The sequence below is a fragment of the Lycium ferocissimum genome, chromosome 6, assembly GCF_029784015.1.
Source record: "Lycium ferocissimum isolate CSIRO_LF1 chromosome 6, AGI_CSIRO_Lferr_CH_V1, whole genome shotgun sequence".
Classification (NCBI taxonomy): Eukaryota; Viridiplantae; Streptophyta; class Magnoliopsida; order Solanales; family Solanaceae; genus Lycium; species Lycium ferocissimum.
The window spans coordinates 6,413,952-6,429,070 of NC_081347.1; the positions used below are offsets into that span (position 1 = coordinate 6,413,952).

The following is a 15,119-nucleotide window of genomic DNA, read 5'->3' on the forward strand; positions in this document are numbered from 1 at the left end:
TTTTTTGAAGGTGGACATCGACCACCAAACCAAACTAGTTTAGTTCGGTTCTTTCGTTTCGATTTTTTAAAGTTCGATTCGGTTCGGTTTCGGTTTTCAAGTTTTTTTGATATGATATTAGAAGCGATTCCATTTACTATCTTTCTCTAATAAATCATAAAAGCTATAAATTGAAATCAAAATCAAACAAGTTCATATCTTTATATTAACCATAACCATGACATAGGATTACTAGGTGTTATATACATGGAAAACTATATTAATCCTAAAACACTTACTTATATTTGATTTTCTATTATGGGATCTAATCTTATTGGGCTTTTTTTGGGCTTAAATTTAATGGCGCAGGTATTTTAATTTTTGAATTCGCGTTTTCTTTATGGTTCTTTAAATTTTTCATGTTCGATCTTTAAATTTTGCCTTCGTATTTGTAGTGTTTAAGTTTGCTACTATACGGGTTTCGAACCCGCTTTTTTTCGAAGGTGGACAGTGTGCGCCAAAACCCCGCGGGAAAAACTAAAGTTATCGGGAGGGGGCATAACTTTCCTCGAAGACATTTTAGTTATGTCTTATGGAGCAAAACTTTTAAACGATTTTTTAATAACCATGTAGAAAGTTTTAATAAAGTGATTTTTGTTAATATGATATTATCTTGGGAGCGTAAAGCGAAAACTTTCCTTAATTATACACTAATTCATATTCTCTAAAAGTTAAAAAATGTCTCGATAAAGCTGATAAATTGAAATCAAAATCATCCTTATAGGCCCACAGGATATACAAATTAGGCGTAAACCAAAAGTATGCCTTAACTAAAAGTTAAAAAAAAAAAAAAAAAAATGTCTCGAGCAAGTCCATAACCATGACATAGGATTACTAGATAATTTAGTTTTTGCCTTATGGGGCAAAATTATATACATGGACAATAAGAATAACTAAGAAAACACTTAAAAAGGACATACATTAATCCTAAAGACACCTTCCTATGTTAAGGATATTTGATTTTCTTTAAAAAAAAAAAAAAAAAAAAAATGTCTCAATCCTAGGCAAATGGAAAACTTAGGGATTCCTTAAGGATTGTATCTTTGGATCAGCATACGCTCTCCCAATGTCTTGCGAAATTATTTTTTTTATTTTATGCACATTCGAACCTAGAACCTTTTCTTATGAGGCTTAAATTTAAAAGACCACCCGAAAAAAGAGCCCTGGACTATTGTTAATTTTTTGGGTAATGTATTAAATTTCATTGTGCGTTCGGTTCGGTTTTATCAAACTTCGGTTCGGCTATTTCGGTTTCGATTTTTTCAAGGTGGACACCGAACACTGAACTAAACTAGTTCGGTTCGGTTCTTTCGGTTTCGATTTTTTGAAGTTCGGTTCGGTTCGGTCCATTTTTTTTATTTTCGGTATTTATGCCCAGTCCTATCTTATTCTACATCATTCACACTTTTCACGTACTTTATGACTTTTTAAAAAGATCTCAAAAGAACATAGATTCATTTAAGAAAAAACAGAGATGGGTTTAAATTTGAGCCTTCTCCCAACCACTATTAACATCCCAAATTTCGCAAATAATGTAACTCTCCATACCTATCTACACCTCATTAGTGTACTCTCTTTCTCTTTTAAACCTGTTTCTGTTTTTCTTATACGATTTTTTTTTTAGATCTTTTTAAAGAGTCATAAAGTACATGAAAAGTGTGAATGATGTAGAATAAGATTAGATTTATAATATAACTAAATAAGAGAGTATATAGTTTTTCCATGTAAAATAATAATGTTATTAGTATGAAGGATGAACTTGTTACATAAAATTAAAAAAGATAGAGATTTATATAGGAATTAGGAAAAGGCTCGAATATGCTACTGAAGTACGAAATGGCTCATATATGCCATTCGTAAAATGAAGGATTTAGATAATGCCACGTGATAAAATCTGATAGTATCTGTTAGTGAGTAATGGCATATATGACCCAAGATGGTAACAGCGGTGGCATATTTTAGCCCAACTATTAACGAGCGGCATGAATGAGACTTCTTAATAGTTTGATGACATATTTGAGCCTTTTCCCTTAAGAAATAAAGAAAAACTTTTGAATCTTGTGGTTTAAAACAAGTCAAATATATTTGGGTGGTTATAGATCATTAAGTGTAAAAGGTAAAGTTTAAAATTAAATCATTATCAACTAAGGAAACGTGTTATTCTTTTTTGGATTGACTAAAAAAGAAAGTGTGTCATATAAATTGGAACAGAGAAAATATTCAATTGGAGTTATTTTTAAATTAGTATATTATATTATTATTTTGACATTGGCCTTCTCAAGTGACGCTGTTAAGGAAATAAAAGGTTTGTCACATACTTCTTGAAATTCTTATGCTCCGTATTTAGGGTGGGGCCTAATTGGTCAAGCATTCAAATTTATGTTATTTTAGAAGATGTTTTATCAACTTACGAATGAAAATACAATAAGTCATTCCATAAGAGCCTGGATTGAGTCAATATTTATCACTAATCAGGTGTGATTAGTCTCATTTATGTAAGAATTTGGAATTACTTGTCCAAAATAAACGTTATGACCAGAAACAAAAGAGAAAACTAAAGGAGAAATGTGTCCAATAGTAACAAAGGCTGCCTCCAAAGAGACGCAATATTGATGGGCGTTATGACCAAGAACAAAAAGAAAACTAAAGGAGAAATGTGTCCAATAATTATAAAGGGTGCCTCCACGAATAGACACAATATTAATGAGCATTATGACCAAGAACAAAAAGAAAACTAAAGGAGAAATTTGTCCAATAATAATATAGGTGTCCCCGCATATTGACGTGATCTAGTTATAAGTTTTATATTGAACCATTTGATATCAATGGGTGTTATGACCAAGAAATAGACGAAAACTAGAGGAGAAATTTGTCTAATAACAACAAAAGGTGCCTCTACAAATTGACATGATCTAGTTATATGTTTTAGGCTGAATACATATGTCTCCCCTTAAACTTGTCTGAATTTTTCATTTAGACATTCATGCCAAGAGTTGTTCCTATTGAACACCTAAACTCAAATTAATGTGCCTATTCAGCCCCTAACAGAAAATCTAGCAACAAAATAAAATGTGTGATTTTCACACGTGGTAACATGACAAACATGATAAATCGATACGCGACACCAAATGAATTTTAAAAAAGAAAATCTCTCTTTTGCTAAAAAAATTCAGAATCCTCCGTTGTCTTTTCTATTCTTGGTCGCCGTCTATCCCCCACTTGTCGCCGCCGTCCCGAAGCATCACTCCAGCTCTCGTCAATGCCTTAAAATAGAATTTATCATGAGTTGTTGGCTGCAGGACAGAACCTGGATTAAATGGCAAAAAACAACGAAACTGAGGACTCTTATCTGGCAATGGAGACTCACCACACCGCGCCAGATCTGGAAGACGATCCTACAGTGCTGCTCTGATTGGAATTGTTGTTATTACTAGAATTCTTAAGATTAAGCTTTTCCAGAAAATCTATCGCATTTCTGAGGTTATCCTCAGTTGTAGGGGAGAAATTAGTTACAGTCATGTGGGCGCAAAAACGACCTACATTTGCCATATCACGAGCCCGGCGGCTTTCGCGGATGTATCAAAAATCTACCTAAACACGTGTCCTGCACGGGATCTCTATCGCGTACCTCCCCCGTGGACTCTTCCTCACAACCCTATAATGCACTTCATCTTGGAAAATTGCCACGGTCACCGCCGCGTCACCGTTTTGCTTCTGCTCCATCGAAAAAAAGGAAGGATTTGTGTGATTTATAAATACTAAATTCCTTCCATTTTCAGATGACGTGGAAGGAAGGCGCCGTCCACAACGGTAGCAGGCGGTGGCGGTTCGTCCGGATGAAGTGTCGTACCTAGGGGTGTCAAAGAAAGAGCCATAGGGAAGATCTGGCTAGAGGATACGTGTCTAGCTCGGGACTTTTGATACACCTATGGAAGCTGCTCGAGCCTTCGGTCTCCCGACGGTGAGGTTGTTCGCGGCCACGGAAACCGTAACTTGTTTTCCTCTGCGAGTTTGAGGATAACGTCATAAATGCGAAAGATTTTATTTATAAACATTTGATATTGATAGGCGTTATGATCAAGAACGAGAAGAAAACTAAAAGAGAAATTTGTCGAATAATAACAAAGGTGTCTCCACATATTGACATGATCTGGTTTTAGAACCATTTGATATTAATGGGCGTTATGATCATGAACGAGAATAAAACTAAAGAAGAAAGCAGTCCAATAATAACTAACGGTGCCTCCACATATTGACATGATCCAGTTATAAATTTTGTTTAGAACCATTTGATATTAATGGGCGTTATGACCAAGAATAAAACGAAAACTAAAAGAAAAAATTATCAAATTTTAGCAAATGGTGCTTTCACATATTGACAGTTTAACACAATCCAGTTACAAGTTTTATTTAGAACCGTTTGATATTAATGGGCGTTATGACCAAGACTAAGACGAAAACAAAAGAAGAAAATCTGTCAAATAATAACAAACGGTGCCTCCAAAGATTGACGCGATCCAGTTATAGAGTTTATTTAGCACTATTTAATATTAACATGCATTATGATGAAGAACGAAAAGAAAACTTAGGAGAAATTCGTCCAATAATAACATAGGTGCCTCCACAAATTAACATGATCTAGTTATAAGTTCTATTTAGAATCATTTGATATTAATGGGCGTTATGACCAAAAATGAGAAGAATGTTAAAGAAGTAATTTTTCCAATAATAACATAGGTTCCTCTACAATATTAATGGGCGTTATGACCAAAAACAATATGAAAATTAAAGAAGGAATTTACCCAATAATAACAAAAGGTGCCTCCACAGATTGACACGATATAGTTATGAGTTTATTTGGAATCACTTGATGTTAATGGCGTTACTTGATATTAATGGCATTATGACCAAGAAGAACAAGAAAACTAAAAGAGAAATTTATCCAATAATAATAAAAGTGCCTCCACAAATTGATAGAGTATAATTTTATTTAGAACCATTTTATATTAGATCACCTGCTCAAAACCAAAGCTTTTTCTTCATCCCCTCTTCTCAGTACTGTAACAGTTGCAAAAAAAAAAAAAAAAAAACTGAAACAACATTCATGGATCCTTCGGATAATAATAATCCTCAAGCTTTACCTGATATTACTAGTAACAATCCTCTTCAATTTACCATTCACTTGCCCAATTCAAACCCTGATTCTACTCCCAATTTCACTTCAATTCCAAACCCTAACCCGAATTCTGATTCAATATCAGACCAGCCTTAAATATATTTGTAAGTTTTTGATTTGGTTATTTTATCGACAATTATAATTCAACCGAGAGAATTGCTGGATCTAAATATCCATAAGATTCATCTTTATCAATTAGAGATGTCTATTTGGTTATTGTCTTACTGACATACTTAATTACTAAGTTTTGTTGACAACTTTTAAGTAAATTCTTTCTTTCATTTTCATTAAATAAACAAGAGTGGATCAAGGCACACTTATTAAATAATTAAAGTGTCTCAGATATTTATACTATTGTCCGGGACACATAGTAAAATTCCACATCTACGAGTACAAAGAACATTCAAATAATTCAACGACGGTTGAAATTTGCGTTCATGTTTTTACACTTCTATTTCCGTTCAATTTGGGACAATACATTTGGTATGTTACATTTATTGTAGTTGCGGCATACTCTTGTTCTTCTATTCTTTTCTTAAGAGGTCGTGATATGAAATGTTATGATACCCAAGATATGATTGCCCACTTAATAAAATGACATTAGGCAATATTTTGTCCCTCAAAAGTACAACTTGAAAATCATTTAGATCGTCTAACAATTATTAGTAAAGTATCCCTAATGGTAAGTAATAACCAACACATTTTGACTAAAAAAGCTAATATGATACGAAAGTACTTAATGATTCGAAATCCAAATAAGCAAAGAGCTCAATGTAAATTATGTAAGAATTTATGATAAATTTTTTGAAAGGTGGTCTGATGGGTATAAATTATTCATGTAATTTCAATATAAAAATATAATATTTTAAAAATAAAACATGAATAATTTATATCATATTCTCGCACTTTTCTAACAAATCTTGCAGGAAAAGAATACATGGAAAAAGAGAAGGAGCAAGAACTAAAAGCCAAGAAAGGAGGATGCATCCGTGATAACTTTACCAAAGCCAAGAAGGTGCACTCAACTAAGATAATTCTTGTTGAAGCCATTACTTTAATTGGTTAACTACACTAATCGAAAGAGGTGTTATTAATTAATTATTGTTTAATGTCACTAGTTAATTGTCAATAAATTAATAGTATAAGCGAGAGTGGTGCTATTAACATATTGTCGTTATGTGGAGTGATTGTATTAGACAATCATTCTTTAAACGGAGAAATAAGTAATGAACTTTTGATTTTATTATAATAATTTTATCTTCTTAAAAAATATTCCAACCTCTTATCTTTTATTAGAAAAATCCAAAATATTTCTTATTTTATTATTATAATTTTCAATACTTTTGAACAACTCTCTTTTCATCGGTTTGATCCTCTCAAATAGTAACAAAAATAATACAAATCAGAAACCTCGGTTTTGATCTCTTGTGGACGATATATTAAACTTTACTATTTTGACGAGTAAAAATACCTATGCACATTGGTCTCGTCATGGTCATACAGTAAGAAGAACCTTAACTCAAAATTAGGTGTTAAACATAAAATGGATTATTCTTATTTCGTTCACGTAAAAGGTACTCCCAATCCTAAAGCGAGTTTATCGTGTTCATTGTTGTTGATGCCACTACCGTTTGTTTTATGTTCAAATAGAAGTTTTGACAGAATATATTATTTACATTTTGATATAATATACTCATATATGATGTTTACATCAAATCAATAATAAAAGTTAAGTATTTGTTCATGCACATATTGACCATGATTAAGTAATGTATACTCAACTTAAATTTTAACTGAAAAGATTAAATTGTATATTTAAAACAAATACCAAGAGCGGGTAAGTATTTACCCATTATGCCGTGTTCCTAGATATATATTTACAAATAATATTGCTAGACAAAATTAAAAATAGGCAATCTTATGTGCCAAATCACCTCTAATATCGAGCCTGATTCACACAAAAACATATTTAGGCACTTTGCATGTGTATGTTGTCATTAGATAAGAGATAATCAAATTATACAAAAAAATATGTTTAGAATTTTTATGGTACTGCAAACGACGAGTATATAATGATTAAAACGTCAAAATATACAAGATTTCAAAACGCCAAAAAATACAAGATTTCAAAACGAACTGATGCTTAAAACATGTAATAGACAAAATTCAATCTAAAAACTGAATAACTAAAATTTCAAGTGTTGCCTTATGCAAATAGTAAATGTGATAATCAAATCATGCATGCTAGGGTACTAGTCCCTCAAAATTCTGATGGTGGTTTTAATCTCACAAGTCTTTTGATTCTGTCTTTCTCTGTATTTTCAAGCAATCCCTTCAAGGTACAAAAGGAAAACATATTAAATGGTAAACATTAGCAAATAATATTTGGAATAATACGTTCCACGGTCTTTTATGCTTTCCACTTTCCAGAATAGGTAGTCTTGTTATTGTCTATTGAAGTGAGGAAATATATAATTGAAGAGTTAGCAGTATCATGGAATAAAGTTCTGCACAAGATTTATCGTGATTTTTTTTTTTTTCGTTTTCTGTGTAAACTTCAGTTTAGAGATATGTCAATATAATAAAGAAATTAACCAATATCTACATATTTCGTGCTATATTATTTCACAGTATATATATGATTATGTGAAAATTTACCTTCGAAACAATTTCATCTAAACACAAGCAAATTTTTCCATACTTGTCTAGGAAAAGACGTTCGCTTGGAGGCTTTCCACAGGCATCCCTCACAACTGAAGTAATAGCATATATCACTTCTGTTACTTCAAAAGAAACCACAATATTAATTGATAATCACGTCAACATTTCATTAACACAGCAAATGATTAGTACAAAACATAATATATTGACGGGAAATACATCGACAAACCTTTAAATTTGTCAGTAAATTTCGTTTAATTAGACACTCAAACTAGGCATGTTCGATTGAGCATCTGAACATGTGTTAAAATGTTCTTTATTAGACAATTCCGATCCGACTCAAAATTTTGGAAAAGTTTTTGCATGTGTTCTCAATACCCCTTTACGTAAATGAGTTAACCACTTAAAATATATCATCTCATTTTAATTATACACATTAGCCTCAATAAGTCGTGAAACCTCAGGTTGTTCCAATATATTGAGACTGATGTATTATAATCTAAGAAGATGACATATATTATATGTTTAACTTATTTACGTAATATCTTGCCTCTTGAGAATATATGAGTGTTTAAAAAAATTTGACAAAATTTGAAACACTTTATCATGTGTTCAAATGCTCAATTGGAACATGCAGACCGTGTTTGAGCATCTATTAATGTGTTCAGATGCTCAATTGGAACATGCAGATCGTGTTTGAGCATTTATTAATGAAATTTACTGATAAGTTTCGAGGGATACTGATGTATTCCTCCTGTATAGACTTACAAACAAGTTCATCGTACTCTTCTTTGCCGACCACATAAATGCTGACACCTCCTAATATTGTGTATACCACATAAACTGATCTGGAGAAGAAGTAAAATGTTAAAACGTAAGTCATGTAAAATTAAAGGGCGGAAACATAAGAATGTTTGTTGCAAATCTTCCCAATGGTTTTTTACTAGGTGTCCGATATTCACTTTGACATACCGACTAATTCGGATTCGTGCCGCATAAGATCAGTCAAAGAGAGAAATGCTTCTTCTCATCAGTGGCGGATCCACAATTTTCATTTAGGGGGTTCGGAAAAAAGAAGAAACTAAATATAAAAAATAACGTTGTCAAGGGGAATCGAACTTACAACGCTAGAGACAATTTTGAACACCGCAAAGACCAGAAGCTAACCTTTTGCTTTTTTTTTTTAGGGTGTTCAAAAGTTAATACATGTACATAAACACAGAAAATTTAGCCTATACATACATTGTAATTTTTTGACAAGGGTGTTCGGGTGAACACCCTCAGCTCTCTTTAAATCCGCCCCTGCCTGTCATGATCTTTTCATGCTTAAACTTGAGACCTCTGGTTAAGGGTGAAAGAATGTTCCTAAATCTTCTTGCCTTACTATATTGCTAGAATATAGATATTGTTTAAAAACATACTATTAAATAGCCGCTAGTATACAAGCAAATCAATACGCCAACAATCTATTAAATCAGATTATAAACTTAGGCATCAAATGAATATTCAAAATATACATACTTGTGACAAGCTACAAGGAGCTCCTCATTTTTTACTCCTCTGAGATTTTCTGCTCCCAACCTAACTAAGAAAGATCGCCATTGTAGACTTTCCTCTGTTGGAACTCCATTGAAACTGCACAAAAACAAAAAAAAAAAGATATGAATTTGGACTTAATGTTTGATGATGATTCTTTGTCTTCCAAATAGAAAATAAATAAAACTGCATAAAGAACAAATGCAAAGACTATATGCAGTTGAAAAGTATTTGCTTCATGAGAAATAAGAACAAAAAAAAAGTTGATTTCTTCTCATTTGTCTAATTCAACACTAGTTGATTTCTTCACATCTGTCTAATCCTTGTGACAAAATACTCGTTTTTGTATCACAGTAACAAAGTACTTGATAAAATAGTTAAGGTGCGTGCATATTGATCGGTGACATGACATCGTGAAAAATAAAATATCTTTAACATACGATAATCACATATTAATAAGCGATTTTGAAATTTTAACTATCGGTCCAAGTGAATACGATGAGAGAAATTACATATATTAGATGATTCATATCGGTAACAAGAAAATTTGATTTTGGTTTAGTTCAAAACAAATGCGTCTAGCTTATTAGACTTGCCGCATATTAGATCTTTTAAAAGAATTATTTCAACATGTCCCGTCCCACATAGAGAAAAACTTGCACCACCCAGCACGCACCTATCGAGCCCCATTGCCATCCGTATTTGAAACAATCTATTGTATGCCTTACACAACTGATACAAAAAAAGTTGCGTGAGTTCTTTTGTGTGACAAAAAAATGGATCCAAATTTTACATTTTTGGATCTACAAATTTTGAGTAATTTTTTTTTGTGAAACAAAAAGAAGGCTGACGCAATTATTGTTAATTATGTGAGAACACGTAATGAAGTTTTTCTCCGTATTCACAAGGGAGATAAAGAGAGCATGGATAGGTCTAGCACAAAATAACTATTGTGAAATGAAATTCAAAGAGAGAAAAGAAGAGCCTAAGGTAGAAGTTACCGTTCTACAAGTATATTGCCCTCGGAATTGGCAATCAATACAGCAAGCAACATGGTTTTTCTTGAAATAATCACTCACGTTTTATCGTCTCTAGAGAATCATTAGCGAGATAATCAAGTAAAAAGAATGTGAAGCCCTTGGTATTGTTGTTTAACTTTTTATTCAATCTTTTATTATGGATCAATAGCTTTTAAATCAAAAGAATTAGACCAAGTCATCAGCAAAAGAGTAGGAAAGAAGGTATTGCCTTCGTGAGGGACTCCCGATAAAATATATTTACAAATGCTATGAGTATATAAAATGCATGTCTTTGTTTATATATATTTATCAGTTAACTATGGTTAAATGCTATATTTTGAGCTCTTTCAAATGTGCCACAATAGTTACAAACGATGACAAATATCTACACTCCAAAAAAAAAAAACAGAACAATTATTCTGCAATATGTCAAAACCACTCCCAAAAATCATATACTACTTCATTAAGCACTGGCACCTAATTGGACTTAGCTTCATATAAGATCGAATCTAGGACACCAAAAAAATATATGCTCGACTGTTTGAAACTTAAAACCACATATACCATAAATGTTGTCATCCATGCACCCACGTTGTGTTCTTTTAGCAATCGCATTTTAATAGGAAGCGCATTAATCAGACATATTTTCTGAAAGTACTTTAGTATTTATTTTTCATTTTTATAATCCGTAGCCCATTCCAAAAAGCTTTAAGGTACGAATGACAATCTTGATTGGGCTTGATCTCTTGAATTGTTTTTTATCCCAAGCATTTTTTCGATATAATACTTGATTTTACCATCAACTTGAAAAAAAAAAAAAACACGTCAATCTAGGATAAAAACTTATTAGACTGTAATGTTTACATCAAATCAAATGATGCAGCTTTATAGTTTATGCTAGTTTAACTGCTAAAATTAATTTGCATGGTTTAATATAAATATCTCATGCAACTAAATATTTATCAAGTTCTAAGATTCAAAACAATAATCAAGAATGGTAAGTGTGAATTGGATGGACATCAAACAGGCCAAATAAAGCATTAAGAATTTGCAAATTCCATTTATGATTTCAAAGATTCATTAGATTTTACACACTTGCAATTGTACGATTTTTACATTATGCAGTATATGAGAAAAAAGCAATCAATTCGATCATCATAAATCATCCCAAACATGGACAAATATTTCATTAATAATTTCAAAAGAAGGTCATTGCTAAGTAAGTTCCATCCCCATAAGATGCTTCTCCAGTACCGGGACGATATTTGTGACATTTTGTCGACATAATGAAACATTTAGGAAGTATTCATTTTTTGGCAGTTGAAAGACAAGCAATGGTACTCTTTCAACTGAACTTGTCTTGTTGTGATAAGGTGTTGCCTTTCCCTTTCACGAAGGAACCGTAGCTTTACTTAAATTGTGCTTAGTTTGTTGGGTTATAATACATCACGTCGATTAATTTGCTAACAAAATCATATTAAAACCCCTTAGATCACGAAAATTAATGTCAATATAGATTTAGACTTACACTATTTATCCCATATTCTTTCAAAGTATATTGCTCTCTGCTTTTTTGATGTTCTCACTAAAATTGTCTATTTAAGAATGTAATATCTATAAAAAAAAGATATCAGGTACTTGAAATACGATAAATCATATCATGGATCAAAGCTAAAATTGTTTTCAAGAGAATTTTTCTCCTAGCTAGTAATTAAGAATTTAATACTCATAAACTTCCATTTCAGCAGCTAATTGCTCCCACTTTGTTCTCGATAAAACGTAACATATTCTTCTGTTTGTTCGATATATAACAATAGGTAATCATAAAAAGTTTCCTTAATTACATGTGCTAAATTACTCTAAAACAAAATACCAATTCATCGTTTTATATTCTTGACTATTATAACTAAAAAACACAAACCTCATTAAAATTAAAATTAGAGCATCTTGCATGGGTCTCGAAAATCCTTTTATTTCACTAGCGTTTTTATGTAAAACATTTGCAAACATTAAACAAGTTACAAGTTGACTGGTTTGTGCTCACCGTGGTCCACATAAAATTTTCATAGTCTTTGAAATTTTTTTAGTAGAGCTAATAATTTATTTGCACAAATAAAAATGAATGTGGCAAAAGTAAATCTCCCTAACAATTCCCTTGATCGCTTTACACTCCCAACTATTTTTTCCACTTTTGTTGAACGAAAAAAATGAAACTCATTTTAATTAGAATATCCAATCAACGAAGGTACCATTGAAACCTATTTTTTTCATGATGCGATATACATGTATTCATTCAACTCTATCATACGGTTTTCTCATATCTAAATCAATAATTTTGATGTGCTATCGCTATCTTATGTATTGGTGAGCAAAGATTTTTAATGAATTTTTGTACTTAACATAAACAAGTTTAGCGACAGGATTTGGCTTGACCCTCCGTTCTCTCAGATTGAAGACGGAAATTTGATAGTGATTATTCAATGACGGAATGTTCATAGAGCATAAAACCTCCCCCAAAGAAGGCTTGGATGGAGTCTCGTTTGAGAAACAATGTATGCTAACTCTCTACGACTAATATAGCTGATTGAAGCAAATTTAATATTTTCCTACTCAGTCAGTATTTATCACTAATCAGGTGTGATTAGTCTCATTTGTGTAAGAATTTGGAATTTCTCTTTTGACTTGTCCAAAATGAGCATTATGACCAAGAACAAAAGAAAACTAAAAGAGAAATGTACTCAATAATAATAAAGCGTGCCTCCAAAGAGACACAATATTGATGGGTGTTATGATCAAGAACAAAAAGAAAACTAAAGGAGAAATGTGTCCAATAATAACAAAGGGTGCCTCCATGAATAGACACAATATTAATGAGCATTCTAACCAAGAACAAGAAGAAACTAGAGGAGAAACTTGTCCAATAATAACAAAATGTGTGATTTTCACATGTGATGACATGTAAAATATGGCAAATCGATACTCGAAACTAGCTGGAATTTTTTAAAAATCTCTCTTTTGCTAATTTTTTTTCAGAATCCTCTGCTGTCTTTTCTATTCTTGGTCGCCGTCTATGCCCCGCTCGCCGTTGCCGTCCCAAAGTATCACTCCAGCTCTCGTCAAAGCCTCAAACTAGAATTTATAAATCGTTGTCGGCAGCGGGGCAAAACCTAGATTAAACGTCAGAAAACGACGAAACCGAGGATTCTTATGCGCAATGGAGACCTCACCGCATAGCTGGCCGATGCGGAAGCGATCCTATTCGATTGCTACGAATGGGTGTTATTACTACTAGAATTATTAGGATTAAGCTTATCTAGAAAATCTTTCGCATTTCTGAGGTTATCCTCAGTTGTGGGGAAGAAATTAGTTACCGTCCTGTGGCCGCGAAATAGCCTCGACGCCATATCGTAGGCTCGAGCAGCTTTTACAGGTGTATCAAAAGCCCCGAGCCAGACACGTGTCCTTTGGCTAGGACCTCATATCTCAACCACGTACCTCCCCCATGGCTTCTTCCTCACACCTTTATAATGCACCTCGAGCCGCAGTGCCATCACCGCTTTCATACGCGCCATCTGAAAAAGGAAAGGATTTGTGTGGTTTATAAATACTAAACTAAATTCCTTCCCTTTTTTCAGATGGCGCAGATGGAAAGTGGCGACGCAACGGTGACAGTGACGATTCACCCATATGAGGTGCATTATAGGGGTGTGAGGAAAAGGCCATGGGGAGGTACGCGCCTCAGATCAGATATCCTGGCCAGATGATACGTGTCTGGCTCGGGACTTTTGATACACCTTTGGGCGTTAAGCTTTTTTTTTTTTTGAACATACGATGTGATGGCGTAAAAGGTTGCTTCGCGGCCATGAAGGACTGTGGCCGTAACTTATTTCCCCTTACAACTAAGGATAACCTCAGATGCGAAAGATTTTATATAGAAATATTTGACATTAATGGACGTTATGACCAAGAACGAGAAGAAAACTAAAAGAAACATTTGTCCAATATTAACAAAGGTGTCTCCATATGTTGACATGATCCTGTTTTAGAATCATTTGATATTAATGGGCGTTATGACCAAGAACGAGAAAAAAATTAAAGAAGAAAGCGGTCCTATAATAACAAGCGGCGCCTTCACATATTGACATGCTCCAATTATAAATTTGTTTAGAACCATTTGATATTAATGGACGTTGTAACCAAGAATAAAAGGAAAACTAAAAGAAAAAATTATCAAATTATAACAAATGGTGCCTTCACATATTGACACGATTTAGTTTTATTTAGAACCATTTGATATTAATGGGCGTTATGACCAAGACTAAGAAGAAAATTAAAGGAGAATTCTGTCAAACAATAACAAACGGTGCCTCCAAAAATTGACACGATCCAGTTATAGATTTTATTTAGCACCATTTAATATTAACAAGCATTATGATGAAGAACGAAAAGAAAACTAAAAGAGAAATTGTCCAATAATAACAAAAGATGTCTCCACAAATTGACATGATCTAGTTATTAGTTCTATTTAGAATCATTTGATATTAATGGGCGTTATGACCAAGAATGAGAAGAAAATTAAAGAATTAATTTGTCCAATAATAACATCGGTGCCTCTACATTATCAATGGGTGTTATGACCAAGAACAAGATGAAAATTAAAGGAGAAATTTATCCAATAACAACAAAAG

General features: G+C 32.8%; 1 protein-coding gene and 1 long non-coding RNA gene across 2 annotated transcripts; both read right to left on the bottom strand.

Annotated features, from left to right (window-relative positions):
• Positions 1-3,207: 3,207 nt before the first annotated feature.
• On the bottom strand, positions 3,208-3,564 carry LOC132060590 (uncharacterized). Its single transcript, XR_009415957.1, has 2 exons — positions 3,407-3,564; positions 3,208-3,332 (listed from the first exon to the last, which is right to left on the bottom strand). It is a non-coding gene; the product is annotated as an uncharacterized LOC132060590 (long non-coding RNA).
• Positions 3,565-7,324: 3,760 nt separating this feature from the next.
• Positions 7,325-10,573, bottom strand: LOC132060591 (uncharacterized). Its single transcript, XM_059453588.1, has 5 exons — positions 10,414-10,573; positions 9,398-9,511; positions 8,645-8,724; positions 7,874-7,998; positions 7,325-7,547 (listed from the first exon to the last, which is right to left on the bottom strand). Exons 1-5 carry the CDS (start codon positions 10,464-10,466, stop codon positions 7,476-7,478), a joined length of 444 nt encoding a protein of 147 aa, XP_059309571.1. The 5' UTR covers positions 10,467-10,573; the 3' UTR covers positions 7,325-7,475.
• Between the last annotated feature and the right edge of the window lie 4,546 nt (positions 10,574-15,119).